We start from the raw sequence: 27,516 nt of genomic DNA, 5'->3' as shown, positions 1-27,516 counted from the left end.
ACCTTGCCACCTCTTGGGCAGTAAGTGAGATCTCTGTAGTCTTGCTGAGCTGCTCAGAGCGAGCTTTATAACCCATCTCCAGGTGCAGGAACTTCTGTGCTGCCTCCAGTTCTTCCTACAGACACACAAAATCACACTGTGCATAACTTTCCAAAGGATCAAATGGAAATACAAACGGATACAATTTATTTTTAATAAATGATCTATTTCCTCTGATCATTTCGGTCTGATCGTAACAGTTTGAGTTACGTCACTGCAGTTGTGTGTGCACTTACACTGCACTACAGTTGCAGAAAAATAGTGGCAACAAGTGGAAGAAAATGGGTGAGATTCACAGAATAAAGAGAAAATCTGTCTTGTTGTGCCTTTAGATGTCTGAATCACAATACAAAAAAAGATGGTCTTAATTTTTATAGAATACTGTTGTCAAAGATGCTCTTTGAAACTAAAAGCAGATGTTTATAGTTGCAAGCCATTAAATGGACATCCTGGACTAATGACACCTGTGATGATTAGTCTAATATTAAAGCATGCATTTGATGTAAACTATAGATCTACATAGTATTCACATACTGTATGCAGTTCATAGAGGGCATAATTTATTATATAATGTATTAGGCCTAATGTTACAGCATGAAGTAATACCCTATAACATTTTAAGGGGCGGGTTTACGTTACTGGGAAATAAGCAAATCTCCAGGCCCCGCGATCACACTCCGGGTGATTTCTCGAGCGGTAGTAATTGAGGTGTGTTTTTGGCGTAACATGCAATTAACCAATCAGAGTCTCATCTCCCATCCCTTTAAAAGCCAGTTGCACTCGCACCATGCTGGATTCACTATTTACATGGTGGAATTTGCAAGCGGAAACACTGAACGCTTCTCTAGTGAGGAAATGGATCTGCTCTTGTGTGAGGTTAAAGCGCATAAGCAGACCATCTATGGGACAGGATAGATTCCTCCAAAACATTTTTATCTTTATGCACACAATAATAATCTTTTACATTGTAATCCTTTTATTTTTAATATCTGGCATGTTTGTGTGCTGCTGCGCATCCCTGTGTGTGTACGCGCGTTGTGTACCTGCATATAGGCGCATCTTACTAACGTGCTCTTTAAATAACAAAAAAATATTGACTTTAGACCAGGTTTTTGTTGGTCAATGGCGCAGTCGTTTTAAGTTGCCTCAAAATAGCAACACGCCAACAATGCACCTGAACACACCTCGTTTTCAGACCAGCATGCCCATAGGCTCACAAATGGGTGCGAATGCATTTGCTGTTTTAACAATGTGGCGCAGGATGTGAAAATGATAACTGCGTCGGGCTGAAACTAGCAAAAAACGCTTGCCTCGCGCCTGGCCTTGCATTGCGCTAAGTGTATGATAGGGCCCTTAAAGCTAAACATTTTTATCTTACAATTTTTTCCTCTCAAATGCGAGTTAATTCAGTTGTTAAGTCTGATGTCACGCGGCACCGCTTCCGGGTCCAAACGCTCTATCTCATACCACAAGAAAACAACAAATGGTGCTAATATACACACACGATGTGGTGTAATTATACAAAAAATATATAATTATAACCTTTATCTCCATACCAATATTCCAGATGGCCAGACAACGATTCATCTTTTATAAATCGTTAAAATATTAATGTCTGTGACGCTGTGACTGTTGTGTAGTATTTAAAATGTTTAACTTTTTAAAATGATTGATGTTTAATATGAATAAATAGCGCTCATAAACGGCCGTCGATGGCATTCTCAAGTGAAATGAGTCGAGGCTTGGACCCGGAAATGGCATTCCTTACGTCACGACTTAACAAGCGGATATCTCGTAATTCTGACTTTATAACTCGCAATTGCAAGTTTATAACCCAATTCTGAAAAAGTTGGGGATATAAACTCGCATTTCTGAGAAAAAGTCAGGATAAGCGAGTTTATATCTCGCAATTTAGATTTTTCTTCTCTGAATTGTGAGATATAAACTCGAAATTGCGAGAAAAAAAGTTAGAATTGTGAGATATAAACTCATTTACCTTTTTTATTTTTCTATTTGTGGCAGAAACAAGCTTCCATAGACTGCTACTGCAGAACTGTCACTTTCTGCCACCAGGTAAGCTCCGCCCTCAAAACACATCATTGCTGTTTACAAACACCAAAATGGTCTATTGTACCCAACAGCGAACTCACAGTTCATGTCAAAGCATTGTATCTCATTTCATGTCTGAAGAAGGCATTTCACGTCTTCAAGGTGCATCAATCAATTAATCTCAATAACTAAATAAATAAATAAGGGGTCAGAGAGAGGGTGGAATATGAAATTATTCATATAAAAGTAAATTACAGTTTTATATTTTCTCTTTTTTTCTATTGCTAGAAAAATAAGATTGAGAATGTTTCAGGAGGTAAAAATGATTCAAATTCAGCCAAAAATCAAAAGTGTTTTAAACAATTGAAACACTGCAACATGAGCGTTCCTGCAATGCACAGGCTGAAAATACTGCCTCGCCTTTGCAGAGCTGCGATATACCTGCGCTGAATCAAGGCTCCCAGCAGAACATTGTGTCTGTGTCCGTTCATGTGTGCGATGGGTGTGGTGCACCTGCATTGTGAGCAGATCTGAGCGCTGAACTCATGGGAACTGAACAGTATCAAAGCAGCACAGCGATCGGCGCTATTATTAGCGCTTCTGTTTATCAGACAGGAAACCCACGACCAACGTGCAAAAGCTGGAGTAACTCTATCACCTCCTTACAAACGCACTACACACACACTCCCGTGAGCACAGACGTAATAGCCATAGTCATCTAGAGGTGTTGTGCTGGGCGTTCATTATATGATTGAATTGTGTTCTTATCCTGATGTGGAGACTCCTTGTTAGAAAGACTATTTAAGAGTCACACTAACAATAGCTGAGGTCTATTATTAGCTGTTGCCTAAATTAACCTGGCTGAGACCTTTAGCTTTTGGTCAGGACAAAAAAAGTTGTGTTCAGGGCGAGGGTAGCAGGTTTGTACAATCAATTTAGGAGATAAATTCCATAAATCACTTTATATATATTGCAACAAAAATGTTCCGATGAATTTGAATTGAGATTAGAATTCATTTACACTCTTAAAGTGGATTCAGCTTTTAAAAAAATCCACATAAAATGAGTTTCTAAAGAATATATACCATGATGTAAATGACATACTTTCTTTTTTTGCTCGGTCCACTGCAGTTCTTTGCCCATGATCTCAACGATACGTGGCAGAGCCTCGTCTGCAGCCTGTACGTTCAGAAAGCCCAGTCGTGTTCGACGAGCAATCACATCGATGGCTGTACATGCATACTCCTTTATAGCATACTGCACCTAAATCCAGACAGAAGGAATCACTTTCACTCTTATTTACCTGCAGTTTTTAAAATTTAAGACCTTTTTAAGACCTGCAAAAACAAAATTAATACCATAGTTCCATTCGCAACAAACACATAGAATCTCAAAATAAATCGTGTATCTTAGATTCTATTACTTAATTAAACAGACCCACATTCAACTGCAAAACAGGGCAATGCAAGTTTAAAATACTTAAGATGTTTAATTCAATATATACATATGTTTTGACAATTATTTATGTACTAACATATGAATACATATGAATTAGAGATCGATCCATATTGGATTTTGCTCATACAATAATAACGTGTTTAAATGCGGTGCTTATAATTATAAACAAGCCCAAAATACATTGGGACTCTTATTTTAAAATATATGTGTTACTACTCCCAGCTACTCATTCATAAAGATGAGGGAGATTAAATATGCACTCTTGCAACTGTCTACAACATATTATTATATAAACACCTTAAAGTAAACATTGTCATAATTCATCAACAGCAGATATTAAGCAATCACTTGGACTAAATGTGCGGTAACTGTTTGCAAACTGCTCTGAAATCATGAGCATATTTAATTAATACATTGCCTTTAATGATCACATTAGGCCGTATAGCGGCTTTAAGATATTTTAAATTCGATCAATCAGAAGTAAAGACTTTTTAAAAACCTGCAGGATTTAACTTAAATTGTTTTAAAGACATTTTTAGGTTGACTGCATTATCCGCAAGATTTTTAAATGTAAAGTGTAGCTTTAAGACCAAGTGTAAATCTTACTTATTTTTTGCTGACAGTTATAGTAATTGACCCTTTGTTAAGCTCCGCCTCTCAGGACATAACATACAAATGAATCAGAGATTTTTGTAAACAGTATGATTTTCAGCAAATTATGCTAATACAGTGGTAAATTTGGATTTTATATATAGCCTTATGATAAGTAAATGATTCTCATATGGACTGGAATGAAGTATGAAATTGCCAAATCGCAGTTTTTTTTGTTTTTAAAGAAACTGAAGAGATTAGAAGAGATAGCATTAGTGTAAATGAACAGAACTATTCTGTACCACAGAACTGTTCACTGTGGTAGGGTGAACTCTTACTATCAGCCCTACAATTACCTGAATCAAAACATAAATTAAATAACAAAGCATGAACTTTTCAAAAATGTAAAAATTAAATCATTTTAAAGTGAAAAGCTTTGGAAAAAAAAACAAAAAAAAAACACAATGAATACTGTGTATGTATGGAAGCTTTCCACCACTAAATAAAAAATAAAGAAAGATAATTGGAAAATTTTATCTCATAATTCTGACTTTTTTTCTCAGAATTGCGAGAAATAAAGTTAGAATTGAGAGTTATAAACTCACAATTTACGAGTTATACAGTCCCATTCTGAGGAATATATATCTTTACATCTCGCAATTCTGACTTTATAACTCGCAATTGACTTTATATCTCGCAATTCTGACTTTATAACTCGCAATTGACTTTATATCTCGCAATTCTGACTTTATAACTCGCAATTGACTTTATATCTCACTATTCTGACTTTATATCTCACAATTCTGACTTTATAACTCGCAATTGACTATATCTCGCAATTCTGACTTTATAACCCACAATTGTTTATATCTCGCAATTCTGACTTTATAACTCACAATTGTTTATATCTCGCAATTCTGACTTCATAACTCGCAATTGTGACTTTATATCACACAATTCTGACTATAACTTGCAATTGCATGTAATATACTAGCAATTACCTTTTTTTTCTCAGAATTGAGTTTATATCACACAATTCTGACTTTATAACTCGCAAAAACAAGTCGTAATTGCGAGAAAAAAGTCAAAATTGTGAGATAAAAAGGTCACAATTTCCTTTTTTTTTTTTTATTCAGTGGCGGAAACAAGATACCATACTAATGAGAGTGACCCAGCAGCAACATTTTAACAATTTTGTTTTTTTATGGATTAACATAAAATTGCATTTAAATCCGAAAACTCAGATCCTCTTTACATAAAAAAGCTTGGCTGAGAAAATGACCAATGTCACCAGTTGCTAAGGTAGAATTGGTCAGCAATGTTTCAAATGCAGGGCTTAGCAAATGGTCAACTACAGGTTAATTCAGAAGTTAATTAGAATTTCAGAGAGCTTACCTCACTCTCTATGTAGGGAAATTCAGACACCAGGCGTTTCCCCAGTATGGGCCATCTCTTGCCTGTCACGTGGGCCATCTTAGCTACATCAAACGCTCTTCCTCCGTAGGTGGCTGCCAAGTGCTGGGCAACCTGTGAGTTTAGAAAATAAAACGTTATTCCTTTGGTCAGTGGTTCCCAACCACATTCCTGGAGGCCCATCAACACTGCACATTTTGCATGTTTCCTCAATCAAACACACCTGATTAAGGTTATCCACTCATTAGTAGTGACTCAAAGATCTAAAAAAAAAAATTCATGGTGGGAAATTTGAGTCACGAGTCACCTAACAGGAAACCCACTGTAATAGATTTTAAATATGTTATAAGATTTTAAAATGTTTTCTTCATAGTTCTTTAACTAGCTTATGAACACCTATGCTTCGTTAAGCATTCTGACAAATAAACACGACCCCGTTTACATCGATTCAAACTCTTCTTTTATATCTCTCACCAAAGGTCAAGTGCTGTCAAAAATATCTGCATGCTGACCTTTTTAAATATGCTGGCAAAACAACATCCATGGTAGCACTACGGCTCCATCAAGCTCTCGCGCTTCCAAACAAGGGTTTGCCAGACTTTCTCTTCCCCACAGAATCATGACGGACTGAGGCGTTATGGAGCAGTTGAACCTGCTCCAAAGACCTCTGACTGGCAGAATGCTAAGCAGTTAGGCTTCAAAACCCACCTCGTTTTCCAAGCCGTAGTCTTGAACCAAGCGAATGTACAGGGTGGGGGTCCAGTCCTTCCCACCCTCCAGCATTAGACCGACCGTCCTGCTGGGCCCGGCTGAGAGGTTATGGGCCTTTATGGCAGCATCAAGTGTCTCCTCAGCCATGGAACGATAGGTTGTCCACTTCCCACCTACAGTAGACAGAGTGTTATGAAATCTTTATATGATCACAGAGGAACACTTGACAGTAACCCAATTGGCCAATTCCTCATTACAAAACAGAGTTTGTGTATTTTTAGTACTTTGTCATATTAAGTGTCACCCCCATGTCATCCAAGATGTTCATGTTTTTCTTTCTTCAGTCGAAAGGAAATTAAGGTTTTTGAGGAAAACATTCCAGGATTTTTCTCCACAGTCAAACGATCTTTACAAAAGAAGATAAACATCGATGCCAGACAATTTTGAAGTTGGAGGAGAAAATGAGATGTTTTTCACCCTACCACAGTACTGATTATGTAATGTGTGGTGCATTGCAGAGCAGTGCAAGACAAGCATTTGTGGTTAAAAAGTATATAAATTTTTACTTTTTTTTTTAGAAAATGACCGATGGTTTCTCTAGATAAGACTCTTATTCCTCGTCTGGGATCGTGTAGAGCCCTTTGAAGCTGCACTGAAACTGACATTTGGACCTTCAACCCGTTGAACCCCAGTGAAGTCCACTATATGTAGAAAAATCCTGGAACGTTTTCCTCAAAAACCTTCATTTCTTTTCGACTGAAGGAAGAATTCATGCATCAATAATTTCAATCTTTTTCACACTGCACAAATCCAATTAAACCAATTTAAAGAAGAAAATATGGCCAAGGCATAAATTAGTGGCACTGACCAGCAATGGTGATGAGTCCGCTGTCGCTGATGTTGACGATGTGATTACGACAGATGGACTGCGTGTCTTTGGAGCTGGGGTCGGTGACCAGCGGACGAATGCCACTCCAGGCCGCCAGGACATCCCCTCGCCGCACTGAGAACCAAAGAAACCAGAAACGCTGACAATCTCTGACAGCTGAAGTGTGCGTGCCGTGTATCTGACTGACAGGACTACAATAGGCTACGCTATTGTATGTCATACATGAAAATGACAGTGATGTCTGCAATAAAAGCTACTTTATCTGATAAATGACCACAGGGGAGCATGGAAAGCGAGATTGTCCGTAAAAACTTGAATTGCTTTGCTACTTTGTTAAACCAACAAACCATTACTGGAACATCATGTATGAGTCCGGAGTCAATTTCCCTATTGTGGTGACATCTCAAGCATTAATTATTAAGAGGGAGTTGTGTATCGATCCACGGTACACCTGCCACTGTAATATGCAGGTTGATATTTCTGAATGGGGGGAAAAACACAGACAGCACTCTCATTATCAAAGGGCATCTCTGAAACATTTATGACAAGGCTAGGGAGCTCAGCAGACAGCAGACTTGGGAGACCAATAACACACACACACACACACACAGAGTCTAAATGAACCTCAGCAATAGAGCGCTGGCCTGTCGAATGCATTCAAGTAATCTAATTCTCAAGGGGAGAATTCAGTCCATTTCCAAGCTGTGGAACGCGCTCTGAGAGTTCTCGAAGAGTCACGATTAGGAATTAGGAATACGTAATATATCGGCAACCATATTGGTATAGGCCAATATTAGCATTTTAAAATTACTGGCTGAAAAGGGAAGATAATAATTAGGGCTGGGCGATACGGCCAAAAAATGTATCATAATAAAAATTTCCATATCAGTCGATATCGATCATTTTCATGACAAATGGCAAGTTTTTATTTCTTTCAAGTTTAAAGGTGCCCTAGAACTTCTTTTTAAAAGATGTAATATAAGTCTAAGGTGTCCCCTGAATGCGTCTGTGAAGTTTCAGCTCAAAATACCCCATAGATTTTTTTTAATTCATTTTTTTAACTGCCTATTTTGGGGCATCATTAACTATGCACCGATATATAGGTTGCGGCCCCTTTAATTCTCGTGCTCCACGCCCCCGGAGCTCGCGCTTGCCTTGAACAGCATAAACACAGTTCACACAGCTAATATAACCCTCAAAATGGATCTTTACAGAGTGTTCGTCATGCATGCTGCATGCATACATCGGATCATGTGAGTATAGTATTTATTTGGATGTTTACATTTGATTCTGAATGAGTTTGATAGTGCTCCGTGGCTAAAGCTAACATTACACACTGTTGGAGAGATTTATAAAGAATTAAGTTGTGTTTATGAATTATACAGACTGTAAGTGTTTAATAATGAAAATAGCGACGGCTCTTGTCTCCGTGAATACAGTAAGAAACGATGGTAACTTTAACCACATTTAACAGCACATTAGCAACATGCTAACGAAACATTTAGAAAGACAATTCACAAATATCACTAAAAATATCATGCCATTTTTCACTATTGTTCTTGCTTGCTTACCTAGTCTGACGATTCAGCTGTGCACAGATCCAGACGTTCTGCCCTTGTCTAATGCCTTGAACATGGGCTGGCATATGCAAATATTGGGGGCGTACATATTAATGATCCCGACTGTTATGTAACAGTCGGTGTTATGTTGAGATTCGCCTGTTCTTCTGAGGTCTTTTAAACAAATGAGATTTATATAAGAAGGAGGAAACAATGGAGTTTGAAACTCAGTGTATGTCATTTCCATGTACTGAACTCTTGTTATTCAACTATGCCAATATAAATTCAATATTTAAGTCTAGGGCACCTTTAATAGCAGATCTTTGCTCCTAATTGAAAATTGTAGAAATTAGAAAGTTAATTGTGGTTTTATCATCACAACATGACAAACGTTTGCCAAGGAGGTGAACATTTCATTTCACAAATTAATTTTACACGTTTTGACTCTTAGAAATGCACACTTGACAGTAGCTTGAGTTGGTATGCATATGTAAATGTATGTTCATTAACAAAAACAGTAGCATGTGTAAAAATTGCAATAACCTTATTTTTATAAGGTAAAATTCAAAATTCTTCAATAGTATTTGGATCATGTTAACCACAGGTAAAACCATGCATTGCACCTCACTACCAAAGTAACTATATTGTTTCTATGGTATTTGTTATCAAAAACAGTAACCTAAAGACATTTAGTAATACAAATGCATAAAAACTGCTATAGCCTATTAACAAAAATACTGTAATTATATTCAATAACTACTTTAAAGGCAAAAATATGTAATTTTTGCCACTAGAGGTCGCTTAATCAAAACAAAGGCATAGCTTGATGATGCTGTGAATGAGTGTGGAATCATGGGAGTTGTCGTCTTCACATCACATCCAAAGCTGATGGAAAGGAATCTGACAGACTCGGGCAGAAATCATGTTCATGGTTGAGCTAATGTGTTACAGTTTTACCAACATTACGGTGGTATAAAGCAGGGCGGGTCGAGAGCCGTGGGACAAGGCCGCTGGAGCGAATGCTAATGATAGACACCGTTCTTGAGTTCAGCTGAGCTTTTCTTATGCTTATGCTGTAGTCTGCTGCTTCCGCTCTTTTCGTTGCATATGTGTGGTAATGCAGCGCTGTTTTACATGGTTAAAACAATCATACTAAACACATTTGAGTGTGTTAAAAGGTATGTTATAACGTTACTCTGTGCATTTGCTTAGTGGCTGCTATGAGAGACTTGTGCACTTTGCAGTCTAGATCGATGATCTAGATTGTAAAACTGAAAATCGAAGGCAGCGCGAATATGACGTCATTGACAGGCGATGCAATGACATGGTCCGTGTCCTGGTTAAAATTGCTGATTTCTCTGGATGTAAACATTGTTAGAAACGTTTGGGATAATGTAAGTACACAAGTCAACACAATATATAACACTGTTGTATTTGTTGTATATAACGTTGTTTGTGGATGTTTTAATCTAAAAATCTTACATATTGTGCCTTTAATACATTTAATGTCTGTTAATAATATAATAAAATTCAATATGAATATCCCACATTTCTGCCACAATCCCATGGTTTTTACTGAAATATGCGACATTTCTGTCCCTCCAGATTTCATTAAAAGATTTTCATTTGTGTTCAGAAGATGAATCAAAGTCTTATGGGTTTGGAAGAATATGAAGGTGAGTAATTAATGACAAAATTCTCATTTTGGGGTGAACGAACCCTTTAAGCACAAAATTAAATCTTGAGGAACTTTCAGAAGAGTTCTCTCTGTTTGTACATACGTTCAAGAATAATCTATTGATGTATACTGTATACAGTGCCCTCCACAAATATTGGCACCCTTAGTAAATATGAGCAAAGGTGGCTGTGAAAAAAAATCTGCATTGTTTATCTTTTTGATCTTTCATTCAAAAAATTCACAAAATTCTAACCTTTCATTGAAGGAAAAGAGAATTGAAAATGGGGGAAAAAGCTCATTATGAAATAAATGTTTTTCTCCAATACATGTTGGCCACAATTATTGGCATCCCTAGAAATTCTTCTGAGTAAAATATCTCTGAAGTATATTCCCATTCACATTTACATTTTTTTAGCACACCAGGGTGACTAGGAGCATGAAATTGTCCAGCCATGACTTCCTGTTCCGCAGGAGTATAAACATGAGGAAACACAAAGGCCAAATCCCCTTAATCATTCATCACAATGAGTAAAACCAAAAAATATAGTTCTGATGTGCAGCAAAAGATCGTTGAGCTTCACAAAATAGAAAATGGGTATAAGAAAAAAGCAAACGCATTAAAAATCCCCATTTCCGCCATCAGGGCAATAATTGAGAAGTTCCAATCAACTAAACATGTTACAAATCTGCCTGGAAGAGGATGTGTGTCTAAATCGTCCTAATGTGTGGTGAGGAGGAAAGTTTGAGTGGCCAAAGACTCCCCAAGGATCACAGTTGGAGAATTGCAGAGATTAGTTGAGTCTTGAGTCTCAGAAAGCCTAAAAAAATTTATCAAACAGCAGCTACATCCCCACAAGTTGTTCAGGAGGGTTTCAAGAAAAATCCTCTGCTCTCATCCAGAAACAATCTCCAGCATATTCAGTTGTCAGACACGACTGGAACTTCAAAAGGGACCGGCTTCTATGGTCAGATGAAACTAAAAAAAGAGCTTTTTGGCAGCAAACCCACCAGATGGGTTTGGTGCACACATGGATAAAGAGCACCCCATGCCCACGGTTAAATATGCTGCTGGATCTTTAATGTTGTGGGCCTATTTTTCTGCTGGAGGTCCTGGACGTCTTGTTCAGATACATGGAATCATGGATTCTATCAAATACCAACAGATAAAAAATCAAAACCTGACCGCTTCTGCTAGAAATCCAATAATGGGCAGTGGTTGGATCGTCCATCAGGACAATAATCCAAAACAAACATCAAAACCAGCACAAAAATGTGTCACTGAGCACGAAATGAAGCTTCTGCCATGGTCTTCCCAGTCCCCTGACCTGAACCCTAAAGAAAATGAGTGGAGTGAACTGAAGAGAAGAAGCACCAACATAGAGAATCTGGGAATCTGAAGGATCTGGAGAGATTCTGTATGGAGGAATGGTCTCTGATCTCTTGTCAGGTGTTTTCCAAACTCATCAGGCATTATAGAAGAAGACTCAGAGCTGTTATCTTGGGAAAAGGACATTGCACTAATTGGGTGCCAATAATTGTGGCCAACATGAACTAGAGAAAAACATTTATTTCATAATGAGCTTTTCCACCCATTTTCAATTCTTTTCCTTCAATGATAGGTTAGAATTTTGTGATTTCATTTTGAATGAAAGATCAAAAGGATAAACAATGCAGATTTATTTTCACAGCTGCCTTTGCTCATATTTACTAAGGGTGCCAATACTTGTAGAGGACACTGTATCTAAGGAGTTTTTTCCTCATCACTGTTTACTGGTTGTATTTTCTGTAAAGCTGCTTTGAATGACATTTATTGTTTAAAACTTCTATGCAAATAAATTTGGATAGTCATATTTAGAGTGTTTGATGCATATTTGGTAATTTTTGATCCAGATTAGATTAGAGCTTGTGTGTGAACGCCTCTTTAGAAAAAAAAAAAAAAAGGAAAAACTTTATAGATTTATATCTGCCATCATATCAGTAATCTAAAACATAAAACAATTATTGGCAATCAGCTAGAAGTTCTATATTGGTTCCTTCAAACAGGTGATTGATTACCATAGGATCAATGCAAAGACATTTTAAATGAGAATAAATATTAGAGTCCAAAAAAGAAATTGTTAAAATGTCTCTGTCCATCTCTGCAATCATCCTTCTCCCTCTCTCTCACTCTCAAACAATATCTCTACTTGAGGCACAAACAACAAGATCTTGCCGTTACACTGTCAGTGTGACAAATCTCCCACAGTCAAATCCCTTTAGCTGCCTTCAGTAGAGCAGAGTCCAGTCCAGCCTCAGCCCTCCGTCCAGAGGCAAGGTCTCTGTGTCATTCTTGCATCGCTCAATCCATCCTCATTCTCCACGATCTGCTTTATTCACACTTTCAAACAACCCTCCCGGGTCAACACAGTCGCCCGGTCACTAATTCTCGCCCGGAACAAAACAGAAGACACCCTGCCACATGGCAGCCGTCACATTGTGGTTTTTGAGAACGTGTTCTGTTAAAAACAGACAGCTGGATGACTTTCTACAGTAGCTGAAAGACACATGCAGCGCTGAACGAGATAACGAGGCTCAGCAAACTCTTAACGACTTACTCGACAATCAGAGAAAGGAGGAAGCATTTTTTGCGAAGGGAAAATTAGTTATGAAGCTAATCAATCAAGCAATCAAGGCCACATCCACCGCGCTTTGAACAATTAGAGGGCTGCGCTCAAAAATCAATACCTCTGCTTTCAGAGGGAGACGCCTGGAGTAGTTATCAGTCCCAACTAGATACTAGCAAGACCGTAACCGTGTCTTGAACATTGGTGGGGACCATTTTTTCCCAGGGAGGGTGTTATTGGATAATTTTTTTTTTTTTTATTAAAAGGAATTAAATGATTAAAAGATTAAAGGGGATTTAAGGGAATAACGAAAAAGAAATAAAAAAGGGCAAAAGTTCCAGGTCTATTGTAGTTATTAAATAATCAATTTGAACTATTTGCAAATAATATATTTGTATGTCTGTCTAATATGTCAAAAACCCAAAATGTTTCTTGTCTCGTCACATTCAGTTATGAATTACATTAATCATTAATCAAATAATAGCATGTTTTCAATTCAAAACGGCGAAATTTCATAAAATTGTTGAGTAGTTCACTGCATCACTGGATATTACTGTCAGTCGCTGAATATTTCGATCATAAAACAGATATAAAATGTTTAGCTACTTATTCACCACATGCTCTTTCACTGCTAAAATGAAAAAGAATCGCATTGGACTTCGCACTCGTCTTCTGTGAACAGTAAGCCCCGCCTTCTTGGATTTGATTGGCCCTTGTCCCCCTCAATGTCTATGGTGATTACAGCCCTGGTTAGTAGACTCAGCTAATACAAGCCTGCCTGACTTGTATACTTAAAGTCTACTAAACTGGAACAACTAATTTTGTTCTTAATGCACTTTAATTGTGCAGAAGTAGTGCTGAGATCCAACTAAAGATATACTGAAGTATATTTGCTTGTGCTAAAGTGAAACTATTGCAGGTATACTTTAGGTACACTTTAAATATCTTGCATTTAAAGACTGATATTATATAGAGATCATACAATCCTGATATTAAAACACTTTTTAGGCATAATATTAAGAAACATCGGTAACACTTTAGTATAGGGAATATAAACTATTAACTATGAATTTTCTCCTCAAAAAAATCCTAATTTACAGCTTATTAATAGTTAGTGAGGTATTTGTTAAGTTTACGTATGGGGTAAGAATCTAGAATAAGGTCATGCAGAATAAGGCATTAATATGTGCTTAATAAATACTAATAAATAGCCAATATTCTAGTAATGTGCATGCTAATAAGCAACTAGTTAAAAGACCCTAAAATAAAGTGTTACCAAAGTGTGCATTGTGCAATAAAGAAATACTCCAAATAAAGTTTAATTATAATTTTATATCAATAAGTGATATGTCAACAAATGTTAATGGATTTGAAGTATACTTAAATGTATTTTAAATAGATTTTGGTGTTTTTTTTTTTTTGACCAGGGTTGAAATTTAAATCTACAGACGGAAATAGATAAAGTGCATTTTGGATGTTTTCTTTTACTAGTCTGAAAAAAGAAGCGTTTTTTTTTCCCCCTGTAGTGTCTTGCATTAAAAAGATTTTCAGTTTTCTTTTTGCTCTAGGTGTAGCGCTGTCAGCATGTCACATTTTAAAACCACTCAAAAGAAGGTATAGGCAGGGTAATATTACCTTCTACGTCAGGGCTGAGGTAATTGCGGACTTCGTTCAGGATAAAGTTGATGTCATCCTCCATAGGGATGGGATGGGCTGTGACTTCAGTGGGCGTGTCTGTCGTGCCGGCGATAGTCATCTTCTCCCAGGGCAGGAAGAATATGACACGGCCGTCACTGGTGGCAGGGTCTAGCAGCCCCATGTTGTCTGGGCTATAACAGGGAGGAGGATACAGACGTACGTCATCTCTCTCTGCACGGTTAACACCATAAAAATACACTTGAGGAAAACCGAGGTAGAACAAGTTTGAAGAATTCAGGGAGGTACCTGTAGTATCCAGGGATGACAATGTGCACTCCTGCACTAGGCTGGCAGATGTTGGCAGTTTTCTGGTTGTCCATTTTGCGCAGCGAGTCAGTGAAGGGACCGGTAGCGTTGATGACACATTTGGCACGAACGTCAAACTCCTGCCCTGCAAACAACGGCGAGGTGTTACTCTGAACTGAACACCGCTGACCTGACCTCAGGGGTCATTTGCTAAGAATGGAAGACAAATCTCTTCATAAAAGGATTATGAGCAAATAATTTAAAAGCGTAACTGAAAGGTGATGAGTTAACACTGGTTTGTGTGGACATCTATATGCAGACCTTGCATTAAGATCTCTGTCAATATTTTGATTATTTAAATGCAGTCACGTTTACCATTGTTTGGCAAAATCCAGTCATTTCAATAGGAATCCACTCGATCTGAAATTGCGTATGAGGCCGAAAGACTTCCCCACGCAGATTTCGCAACGTGTTCAAGTCGGTCAGGTGTATTCGTTGCGCTGACCGTCAGAAACCTGCTTGGTTTGAAAGTGACTTCTGTTTGAGCTGTGCTTCATAAATCGCGACACCATTGACAACAGACGACGTACCTTTTTTGTCAGTTAAAATTCTGCAAATTTTGCTAATGCGACCGCACCTTTTGAAACTTGAAATGTCAGTTTTCTTGCACTAAAATAGATCATTTAGTTTTCGGTATGGGCATATCTCACCTGTGGTCATGTCTCGGCAGCGGGCTCCACAAACTTTCTCTTGTCCCGTTTTTGGATCTGGTTTCTTTAGCAGATGAACCACCTCTGTGTAGTTAGCGATAGCAGCACCATGACGGGCCGCTGTAAGAGCGATGGCCAGGTTCATACGGGCGTCATTGTGCTGTCCTGAAAAGAGCCGTAGCAGAATGTCACACAATACACATGCACAAAAAACATAAACGTAGTAAGCTAAGTATAGTACTTATACTTCATTTAAATAAAGCTAATTAGTACCATCCCTAAAGCTAAAACTTTTTTGCAGTACATTGAAACACTTTCCCCATAAAACTAGAATCTCTAAAAATGTGTTTGTCAGATTTAACCTCTTAACTTTCCACAGACGTAATGGTTTTTATACTGTACAAACTATATGTTCTATCCTCCTACACTAACTCTAACCCAACCCATCACAGAAAACTTTCTGCATTTTTACATTTTTAATAAAATACTGTTTAGTATGTTTTTAAAGCCATTTTAAAAGATTAGTTCACTTCAGAATTCAAATTTCCTGATAATTTACTCACCCCCATGTCATCCAAGATGTTCATGTCTTTCTTTCTTCAGTCAAAAAGAAATGGTTTTTTTGAGGAAAACATTCCAGGATTTTTCTCCATATAGTGGACTTAAGTGGACCAAAGTGGACCAAATGCCAGTTTCAGTGCAGCTTCCCAGACGAGGAATAAGAGTCTTATCTAGCAAAACAATCTAAAAAAATAAAATTTATATACTTTTTAACCACAAATGCTCATCTTGCACTACTCTGTGATGCGCCACGCATTACATAATCATGTTGGAAAGGTCACGCGTGACGTAGGCAGAAGTACCGATCCAGTGTCTACAAAAGGAACATGCAAAGACTAAATCAAACGGCCTTTATAAAAATAAAAATAAAAAGTAAACAATGATGTCGGATGATTTTGAAGTTGGAGGAGACAATGAGATGGAGACTTTTCCAAAGTGATTATGTAATGCGTGGTGCATCATAGAGCAGTGCAAGATGAGTATTTGTGGTTAAAAAGTATATAATTTATTTTTTTTTTTTTAGAAAATGGCCGATCGTTTCTCTAGATAAGACTCTTACTCCTCGTCTGGGATCATGTAGAGCTCTTTGAAGCTGCACTGAAACTGACATTTAGACCTTCAACCCATTGAACCCCAGTGAAGTCCACTATATGGAGAAAAATCCTGGAATGTTTACCTTAATTTTTTTTCAACTGAAGAAAGAAAGACATCTTGGATGACATGGGGGTGAGTAAATTATTAGGAAATTTTAATTATGAAGTGAACTAATCCTTTAAGTACGAGGACTCGAGGAAATGTCCTCATAAACCACGTTTATGTTGTAATACCCGTGTAATACCCATGTCATTATACAAATCTGTGTCCTCGTAAATCATATAAACTGTGTGCACACACACACACACACACACTATAAATACTATAATCTAACTTTAACCCTAAAAGAAAACTTTCTGCACATTTTTTTGTTTATTTTCTTTATTTACCGCTTTTACAAAGTAGGATGTCTCCAAAAAGAGGTTTTGGAAGATTTTGTCAGATTTAGCTCACTTCTGGGTGCAAATTTGTCCCCAAAATTTGGTTAAGTAGGTACACAGTGATTTACTGTACATGCCAGAGGCCACTTTGTAAAAGGGATAGTTCACCCAAAAATGAAAATTCTGTCATCATTTACTTGCACTCAAGTTGTTCCAAACCTTTATAAATTTCTTTCATGGGCCCCACTGACTTCCATAGTATTTTTTTTTTCATACTATGGAAGTCAAAGGGGTCCATCACCTGTTTGGTTACCCATTTCCTTCAAAATATCTTCCTTTTTTGTTCAGCAAAAGTAAGAAATTCATACAGGTTTGGAACAACTTGACTGCAATGTTTGAAGTGGTGTGACGGTGTTCAATATTGTTATAGGGTCATTCGAGGCATTTAAACAATTTCAGACACATCTGAAACATGAATTACAGGAAACCTTGAAGCCGACGCGATATCACTCTATTACGGCAACTAAAGAGCTTCTAGATTTAGAAAACGCCTCAGTGTTTTCAATGCTAAAGAACCAGAGGGATAGGTAACCCACGTAAGCATGTCTAATGCTAACACATGCTCGGGGCAACTCCATCAGACAATAAAATAATAACACAGGCAGGAAGCCTGTTTAAAGGGCACACTTCTCAAAGAATAATGTGCAGTGAAAGCACCAGCATGCTTTGTTAGAGATCCCATGAACCTGAGCCGGCTGGGTTTGAGCTCACGGCTCTGCGCTCGAATCATGATGCAGGGAAAACATCCATGTTGAGAAGGATAATGCATGCTGGAATACTGTTAATATCAAATAAGAGGACGAATCACAGCTCACACGGAAAGCTATGTCCCGCAGCACAGATAGCAAACGCTTGGCTGAGCTTGAATGTTTATTCGAGTACAGCTCGCAGGTATGGCGAAAAGAGCAGGGCTTTTGTGCTGCAAGCGAAATTATAATGAAATAAAGAAACCGTGACATTACAAATGACTGAAAACGCAGATAAGGGAGTTTTAGCGTCAGATTAGATTAATAAAAAAGACCTACAGAAAGAATGAATGACATATCATAGCGGAGGAAGGATGTGACGGGTGGATGAGATAGGCTACTGAAAGAAAGAAAAGGGAGAGAGGACTCAAGGAGGATGAGGGACAGGAGCAGAAGAAGCGATGCGAGTAGGGGAAAAGGAGAGAGAGAGAGAGGGAGAGAAATAGAGGGAGGCAAATAGCGACAGGCAGGCTGCGATCTCCAGCGGAGAAGGTCAGATTCGGAAATGTCACGGCCGTGATTGTTCCAGATTGAATAATTGGAGAGAAAAGCCGGCTGACAACCCAGGGGAAGGAGGGATGGTGGGTGGGTGGGTGTGGGGGGGGAGGAACGGACGTGGGGAGAAGAACGAATAAAACCTCTAAACTGTCATTACAATCGCTGGTTTCGATTCTCCACACACATACATACGCAAATTAAGACGCTTTTTAACGCAGTCACTGGGCGGCACGTAAACACGCCGCGGCAGGGAACAGAGCATCCAGACGTCTCTTCGCCTCTGTTTCTCCCGCAGATGGACGCGATGTGACAGATCGCTGCTCAGATAGCCGCCGCACTCCCCCTGAATATAAGCTGCCCGCGCACCCTGCGAGGGACCGTGTGTATCGGTGTGGGCCAAATGTAGTTTGACAGGAAGCACCGGAAGGCAGGGTTGGAGGGCGGGGCTTGTGCTGCCCCGGACGGGACCTTGAATAAAGGGGACACATTCTGCACACCCAGACTAACCAGGAACATATGGAAGTTTTGCCTGGTGGCAGCCTCGGGCGGCACAGGGAGCAGACGGGCCGACAGAGACACGGGCACGACGAGTTTGGCCGCAACAGCCGGTGGCGGTTTTCCAGAGATTATGCAGGAATGTCACAGAGACAAATGACACTTATTGCTGCATACAACAACAAATGACAACAGTTATGATGCTTTAGTGATAACAAATCATGAATTGATCATTATGATCACAACTTTTAATAAAGGGATAGTTCAGCTAAAAATGAAAATTATCCCATGATTTGCTCACCCTCAAGCCATCCTAGGTGTATACGACTATCTTCTTTCAGACGAATACAATCAGATATATTTAAAAAATACCCTGGCTCTTCCAAGCTTTATAATGGTAGTGAATGGGAGGCGTGATTTTGAAGCCCAAAAAAGTGCATCCAACCATCATAAAAATAATCCATACGGCTCCAGGGGGTTAATAAAGGCCTTCTGAAGCAAAGCGAAGGGTTTTTGTAAGAAAAATATCTATATTTAAAACTTTATTAAAGGTGATAGAGAGGATTTTTTCGTCGACTGAGAAACCAAAGACTGTTAGTGAGTTTTTGAAATGAGCGCATGCGTAAGAACAACCCCCCTCCTTCACAGCTCATTTCGAGGGAACGCCTCCCAAAACTCGTGCAGGAGTATTGGAACACGAGTGTTTACCACCAGCATTCACTGTCGTGTTAGTGGATTCATCATGTCGGACTCACCGCAGGTAACTCATAATCTGCAGTTGTTACTCCTGTCTCCTGACAAAAACATAGCATGCGGCGCCTGTGGAGTGTGGAAAGTTACTGGAGCGCACAGCTGCGCTCGTCTCTCACAAGGAACGTCACGGCAGTGATTGACAAACCAGAGGGCCAATCGTTTACGCGACGATCGAATCGATTTGCTGAGGAAGAGTGACCTGACACATGACGTAATGATGAATGTGGAAGCGCAGAGGATAGAGCAAAACAAAACACTAGTCATGAATTAGAAGTCTAAAAGGTTAATTTTTAAAGAGAAATGACAGAGGATTTTGATATAAGAGAAGAAGAACTTGAGTCTTTTGCACAGCCCTATGTTTGAACCGCGAGAGGCGTCTAAGCTTACGAAACTCCAACCTGCGTCATACATCACGTCACGGGTTACTCTTGTGGCGCAAGTCAACTTGCGTATGGTCGTTTGCCAGATGCAGTTTATAAAATTTTAAATATGGATATTTTCCTTATAAAATAACATTGCTTCACTTTGGAAGGCCTTTATTAAAGGTTTAGTTCACTTTCAAATGAAAATTAGCCCAAGCTTTACTTGTTATGAAGTAAAATATCGAGCTTCCACAAGATCACCTTCCGTATTCAACATACGAAGAAAGTGTAAAACAGTTCAAAAAGCTTACGCTACATCCTAGGCCTTCCTTATTCAACTTACGGAAAAAGTGTACTGACGCAACGCCAGTATGGAAGGCGGTCTGGCAGAAGCTAGATATTTTACTTTATAACTTGTTAAATATGGATTTTTTTTTTTTTTTTACACAAACGCATTGCTTCACTTCAGAAGGACTTTATTAACCCCCCGGAGCCGTGTGGAGCACATGTTTATGATGGATGGATGTGGATGGAAGCACTTTCTTCAGCTCATACTCATGACCCCTGTTCATTGGCATTATAAAGCTCGGATGTGTCAGGATATTTATTAATATAACTCTGATTGTGTTCATCAGAAAGAAGAAAGTCATATACACCTAGGGTGGCTTGAGGGTGAGTAAAGCTTAGGCTAATTTTCATTTGAAAGTGAACTAATCCTTTAACCCCCAGGAGCCGTATGGATTATTTTTATAATGGATGGATGCACTTTTTTGGGCTTCAAAATCTCACCCCTCTCTTCACTGCCATTATAAAGCTTGGAAGAGGCAGGATATTTTTTAAATACATCTCTGATTGTGTTCGTCAGAAAGAATATAGTCATATACATCTAGGATGGCTTGAGGGTGAGTAAATCATGGGGTAATTGTTATTTTTGGGTGAACTATCCCTTTAACGAGCTCACTGTTTCTGCCTAAATTATTTCATGTTAGCTAACTGAATGATTTGTATTATCTTAGAACTGTACATTTCTGCTATATAGACATTACTTTGAGACAGTCACTTCTGATAACAGATTACTCTAAATTTGAGCTGTGAAAAGCACTATACAAATAAATGTGAATTGAACTGAATTGGCTCACTTAAAGAAAATATCTCTCTCCTTATTCTCTCTATCACATGCTTAGCAAAGGCAATACTCAGAAAAATTTGTATTGTTTTAAAGAGCAAAACAATATTCCTCTACTATTTCTCACTGTCATAGGCTAGGCTAGACCCTATTTAGCAGGGGCGTCAGCATTCTACTCCAGTGAAATCACAAAATTAACTGCAATCAATAAGCCAGTGTTACTGATATGCAACTACTGGCAAACAAATGCAAATAATAAATTATTTTAAAAAGTCAGATTCAAACCCGTAACAAGAAATATACCTCTGAATTCAGGGTGCGAATCTATGGGTCGACAGCAATTCAATTCGAAACACAGCTCAATTCGATTTGATTGTTCTCTAAAGGTCACATATGTAAATAATGAAAAGAGAAAAGCAATATCATCTAGAAGATTGAATTGTTTTATGGAAGCGATGATACCAGTAAAACGGCACTGTTTATCTAACAGCAAGGTTTCTTTTTGTTTGTTTTTTCCAGTTGAGGTCATGTTGGGAAGCTTAGCAATGGTCTAACAATGTTTGACTCTAGTCTTTTAATGTCTTTAAATGTGGCATTATGTGTTGTTGTAGTATGTACGCTACCATTCAAAAGTTTGGGGCCAGAAAGATTTTTTTAAAGAAATTATTTCCTTGATTCAGCAGTGATGCATTAAAATCGATGAAAAGTGAAAGGAAAGACACTTACACTGTTAGAAAATATTTCTATTTCAAATAAATTGTCCCTTTGAACTTTCTATTCATAAAAGAATGTTGAAAAAATATTAGTTTCCACAGAACAACTGTTTTCTATGGAAGCTTTTTTCCACCACTAAATAAAAATAAAAAAGTGACTTTTTATCTCACAATTCTGACTTTTTTTTTCTCACAATTGCAAGTTTACATCTTGCAATTCTGACTTATCTCAGAATTGCGAGAAATAAAGTCAGAATTGCGAGTTATAAATGTACGATTGCGGGATATAAACTTGCAATTCTGACTTTTTTACTTGCAATTCTGATTTTTTTTTCTCGAAATTGGAAGATATAAAGTCACAATTGCGAGTTATAAAGCCCAATTTCTCCAAATTGCAAGTTTATATCTCTCAATTAATGACTTTATAACAGTCAGAAAAAGTCAATTGCGAGTTTATATCATGCCATTGTGAGAAAAAAGTCAGAATTGTGAGATAAAAAGTTGCAATTATCTTTGTTAATTTTATTCAGTGGTGGAAACAAGCTTTCACAGTTTTCAACAGTGAAGATAATAATAATAATAAAAATTGTTTTTTAAGCACCAAATCAGCATATTAGTGATTGAATGATTTCTGAAGGATCATGTGACACTGAAGACTGAAGGAATGCTGAAAATTGAAACGAATAAATAAATTACATCTTATAATACATTAAAAACAGAAACAGTAATTTTAAATTGTAATAATATTTCACAATATTACAGTTTTTCTGTATTTTCCATATTCAAATAAATGCAGCCTTGGTGATCATAAGAAACTTACCGACCCAAACTTTTGAACTTTTATAATATAAAATTACTCCAGCAATTAATTCATTTTTAGCATTTTAAATTGATTATTGGCCAACAGAGATGAGAAAGAAAAAGAAAATGTGCATAGTTACACTAGCTCTGAACATCATATTTCAGATCATACTCAAGACTGAAATCTTAGATTCGCTCCTGCTCACCATCATAATAGACAATGGCTCCCACGAGCTTGTCTTTCTTCAGCATAGGGAAGAGCTCCAGCGCTTTGCTCTTGCTCAGGACATAGCTGCTCTTCAGACAGTGTGATCCGGCAACCAGGTCGTACATTTTAATGCCGGCCCAGTAATACGGCAGCTGCCACCACCTGGTTAGAACATGTCCAGTAACAATAACACACTATTACTCTCTGTTTCTGCTGACAAACATGGCTGAGAAAAATGAATTCAGCAAATGTACTGACAGCATTCAAATATACAAACAAGGATTTAGAGAGTACTTTGCTGGGGGAAAAAAGCTGGTCTCAGGCTGGTTTAAGCACTTTTTTAGCCAGGTTTATTTATAATTAAAATAGATATGGTTGAACATGGGCAGAATTGGATTTGTCCAAGTACCGCTAAGTCATATAGCACCTTGTGACATTTGTTTTATGTAAAAAAAAAAAAAAAAAAATCTGACAGGCAAATGATGTAATCTTGAGGTTTCTCATTTCTGTGACCCTTTCACACTTCTCTGGCTGCTTTAAATATCAGAGCAAGACATAAATGCCACGAGTAATTAGTAATGATGATGGTAAGGACAGGAAGATCCTTTAAAAACCCAGAATGACAAGGGGCAGAGACTGGGCAGACGAGAGGTTCAGCATTGATCCACAGAATTTCCGAACACCAACTGCTGCGGGTGACCATATGAAAGGTCCGATGCCATTTCTGTGAACTTATCAATGGATTTAAATACAAAAACTGTATTTTATGCATCTAGGACGTCTCCAGTTTTTCTCTTTAACTTTCTGCCATCGAAGCCCCATATGATATGTCCCTTCATTTTTTCTCTTTAATGAGGTGTTTTTATTGTCTGATTTGTAAATTAGTGAACAAAAAGTAGCAATTAGATGAACTGGTTTTCTTACTTGTAAACAGGAAGCATTATAGGTAAAGGTGCAGAAAGGTGAGGGGCGATGTCCAGCAGATTGGCACGTTCGTGAAGGGCCTCTTTCACCATCATGTACTGAGAAGGCAGAAATAAAACTGTTAAGCAACATTTCTGGGTCCAGAGGATTCATGTACACATATTTTCAGGATATATTTGAGATGTAAATGCATGTAATTTATGTTGTAGAACAAAATATAAAGATGTCTTCAATTAATCTTAACCACAGATGTTAATTTAGTCATAAATTGAAGAAAACTCTAATCTAAAAACTCATAGGAAATTTTCAAGTCGTTGTATTATCTTCATTTGGAGGCTTTTGACTGCATATGTTGATATATGCAATTAATATGATCATATATTTCGTAGTCATTTTACTTTGTATTAAATATTATATATATATATATATATATATATATATATATATATATATATATATATATATATTTTTTATTACACTATTAGTTTTTGTTATTTCAGTACATCAATTTGAAGTATATGAAAATAAGAAATCTTGCCTTGGCAACTAGCTGAAATAAAATAAGTTTAAGTTTTTGTATATTTTATTTCAGTTAACATTCATTTTATTTCAAGTTACAAAAATGTTTTTTATGATTTAGTTTTACTTCATTAAATAACCCTGTTTTAAATGTATAGTTTTTAAATTTGGCCAACAACCGATTTTGACTGCAGTTTAAAATCTGTCATCTCCAATTATAATTTACAGCATCATTTTTCATTGTACTGATAATCAGACTTATTGAAACAGTTGATGGTCAAGCTAAGTTTTAGTTATTCATCCTCCACACTGATGCCTCAGATCTACTAAATGTTTGTGCTTCTCTCTGTCTGTCTGATAGTTGCTCAAAATGTCACAGTGGTGGCGTAAGCGGCCTCGCAATCCTTCTTCTAAAATATTAGGGGCAAATAGGGAAAAATGGGGCCTTCACCTGCTCATAATCTAGTTTCATGATGGCTTTCTGCAGATAGCGGACTCCTCCGTGAATGAGCTTGGTGCTTCTGCTGCTGGTGCCCGATGAAAAATCGCTCCGTTCTACCAGGGCGGTCTTCAGATCTGGACGAGGGGGTAGAAAGACAGGTAAGGAACGGATTAGACAATGAACTGGCATTTTAAGACCTTATGGTGCCAAATATTTAGACTGCAGCTGCTGTCATTTACATATGGCTTTCTCCATCTCTGTAAAATCACAACATGCTTATTGCACCCAGGCGCATTCTGTTTGGCCTCCAGACTTTGCAAAATCCAATATAAATCATCACCTTTATATATATATATATATATATATATATATATATATATATATATATATATATATATATATATATATATATAAACCCAATAAACTAAATTAACACTAAAAATGCATATGGATCCATTATTGGATTGAAACTGACCTGCACAATAAACACACTCATGCACAGTTAATATTGAAAAACTTTGTCAAAAACAGTACATACTTCGTGTGACAGCATCTAAGGCACATCCTGAGCCTGTGGCTCCGCCGCCCACCACCAAGACGTCAAACTCCTCTGTGTTTTGCAGTGCTGAAAGCTGCTCAGCTCTTGTTGGGAGAGCATCTTTAAACGGCACATTTAGCTCGCCCTGCGCCTCAACATATGCCAGCCGAGCCTGAACACATCCAGCAGGTGCAAAACAAAAAAAGAACATTGTGACAATGCGGTCAAATGCATTACAGTAGATGTTAGGTTCTCAAAAGATGCAATCCAGAATTGATATTCTATAAGCTTTACTGTGCAACTGCATGTAAAATTACAGTCTTTCACAATTCCAGATTCAAACCTTTCAATTATTAATATTTTTCTGGATTGATCTTAAAAATAATAATAATAATAATAATAATATTTAGACGTAAATTAAGTTTAAATAAGATTCATTAAACAAGACAATTAAACAGATGTCTATAAAAGTACTAGTAAAACACTGATCATGCACTTTTCTTATTAATCGCCCCACATCAAGACAACATACAATATATTTCATGAAACATTATGTTAGTCACCATGCCAAGACTTAGGAATTAAGTGGGATGCATTATTGGAAATCTCAAATTAGTGTTGGGTTATCAGAGTTCTAGTTCAGTTATTTCAGTTCACATCTAGGTTTCAGGTCTAGTTTTAGTTTTAAGAGAGTTAAAAACATTCAAATTAGCATTCATGACATGGTCACTCTTTATGGCAACTTGCACTTTTAATATTATAACTATGGAAGCTTGTTTCCGCCACTAAATTAATAAAATAAAAAGGTGATTGCGACTTTTTTCTCACAATTGCCAGTTTGCATCTAACAATTCTGACTTTTTTCAATTATGAGTTATAAAGTCAGAATTACAAGATATAAACTAGCAATTCTGACTTTTTTTCTCACAATTGCAAGTTTTGTTACGCAATTCTGTCTTTATAACACAGAATTGAGTTATATATATTTACAATTGTGAGTTATAAAGTCAAAATTGCATAATATAAACCTGCAATTCTGAGAAAAAAGTCAGTAATTTTTCTCCTCACAATTGGACATTATATGTATTTATATATCACAATGCTGAGAAAAAAAGTCAGAATTGCGAGAAAAAAAAATCATATAAACTCACAATTCTGACTTTTTTTCTTCGCAATTGCGAGTTTGCATCATGCAATTCTGACTTTATATCTCGCAATTCAGACTTTATATTTTGCAATTCAGACTTTATATTTCGTAATTCTGACTTTATATCAAGCAATTTTGATATTATAACACAATTCGGACTTTATATCAAGCAATTCTGACTTTATATCTCGCAATTCTGACTTTATATCAAGCAATTTTGATATTATAACACAATTCTGACTTTACATCACGCAATTCAGACTTTATATCAAGCAATTCAGACTTTAAATCAAGCAATTCAGACTTTATATCACGCAATTCAGACTTTATATCACGCAATTCTGACTTTATATCTCGCAACTCTGACTTTATATCAAGCAATTCTGACTTTATATCTCGCAATTGTGAGTTTATATCTCGCAATTTTGACTTTATACCAAGCAATTCAGACTTTATATCAAGCAATTCTGACTTTATATCTCGCAATTGTGAGTTTATATCTCGCAATTTTGACTTTATACCAAGCAATTCAGACTTTATATCAAGCAATTCAGACTTTATATCAAGCAATTCAGACTTTATATCAAGCAATTCAGACTTTATAACAATTCAGCTTTAAACAAGCAATTCTGACTTTATAACAAGCAATTCTGACTTTATATCACGCAATTCTGACTTTATATCAAGCAATTCTGACTTTATATCAAGCAATTTTGACATTATAACACAATTCTGACTTTATATCTCGCAATTCTGACTTTATGTCAAGCAATTTTGACTTTATAAAAAGCAATTCTGACTTTTTATATCACGCAATTCTGACTTTATATCTCACAATTCTGACTTTATATCAAGCAATTTTGACATTATAACACAATTCTGACTTTATATCTCGCAATTCTGACTTTATGTCAAGCAATTTTGACTTTATAAAAAGCAATTCTGACTTTTTATATCACGCAATTCTGACTTTATATCTCACAATTCTGACTTTATATCAAGCAA

The 27,516-nt window shown here is 37.1% G+C and overlaps 1 protein-coding gene across 2 annotated transcripts in view; it reads right to left on the bottom strand.

Annotated features, from left to right (window-relative positions):
* The window catches only part of gpd2 (glycerol-3-phosphate dehydrogenase 2 (mitochondrial)), a 38,703-nt gene that overhangs the window by 5,692 nt on the left and 5,495 nt on the right, over positions 1–27,516 (bottom strand). For both annotated transcript variants that reach the window (XM_048200624.1, XM_048200625.1), the window contains 12 exons: positions 25,365–25,536; positions 24,836–24,960; positions 23,866–23,963; positions 22,940–23,103; positions 15,645–15,809; positions 14,935–15,079; positions 14,626–14,819; positions 7,130–7,264; positions 6,259–6,434; positions 5,533–5,664; positions 3,193–3,351; positions 3–115 (listed from right to left, as the gene is read on the bottom strand). In XM_048200624.1, the coding sequence (XP_048056581.1) occupies positions 3–115; positions 3,193–3,351; positions 5,533–5,664; positions 6,259–6,434; positions 7,130–7,264; positions 14,626–14,819; positions 14,935–15,079; positions 15,645–15,809; positions 22,940–23,103; positions 23,866–23,963; positions 24,836–24,960; positions 25,365–25,536 (1,778 nt within the window). The remainder of the gene's footprint in view (positions 1–2; positions 116–3,192; positions 3,352–5,532; positions 5,665–6,258; positions 6,435–7,129; positions 7,265–14,625; positions 14,820–14,934; positions 15,080–15,644; positions 15,810–22,939; positions 23,104–23,865; positions 23,964–24,835; positions 24,961–25,364; positions 25,537–27,516) is intronic.

This window comes from Megalobrama amblycephala, linkage group LG8, assembly GCF_018812025.1.
Source record: "Megalobrama amblycephala isolate DHTTF-2021 linkage group LG8, ASM1881202v1, whole genome shotgun sequence".
Classification (NCBI taxonomy): Eukaryota; Metazoa; Chordata; class Actinopteri; order Cypriniformes; family Xenocyprididae; genus Megalobrama; species Megalobrama amblycephala.
This window is presented reverse-complemented; position numbering and strand designations above follow the sequence as displayed.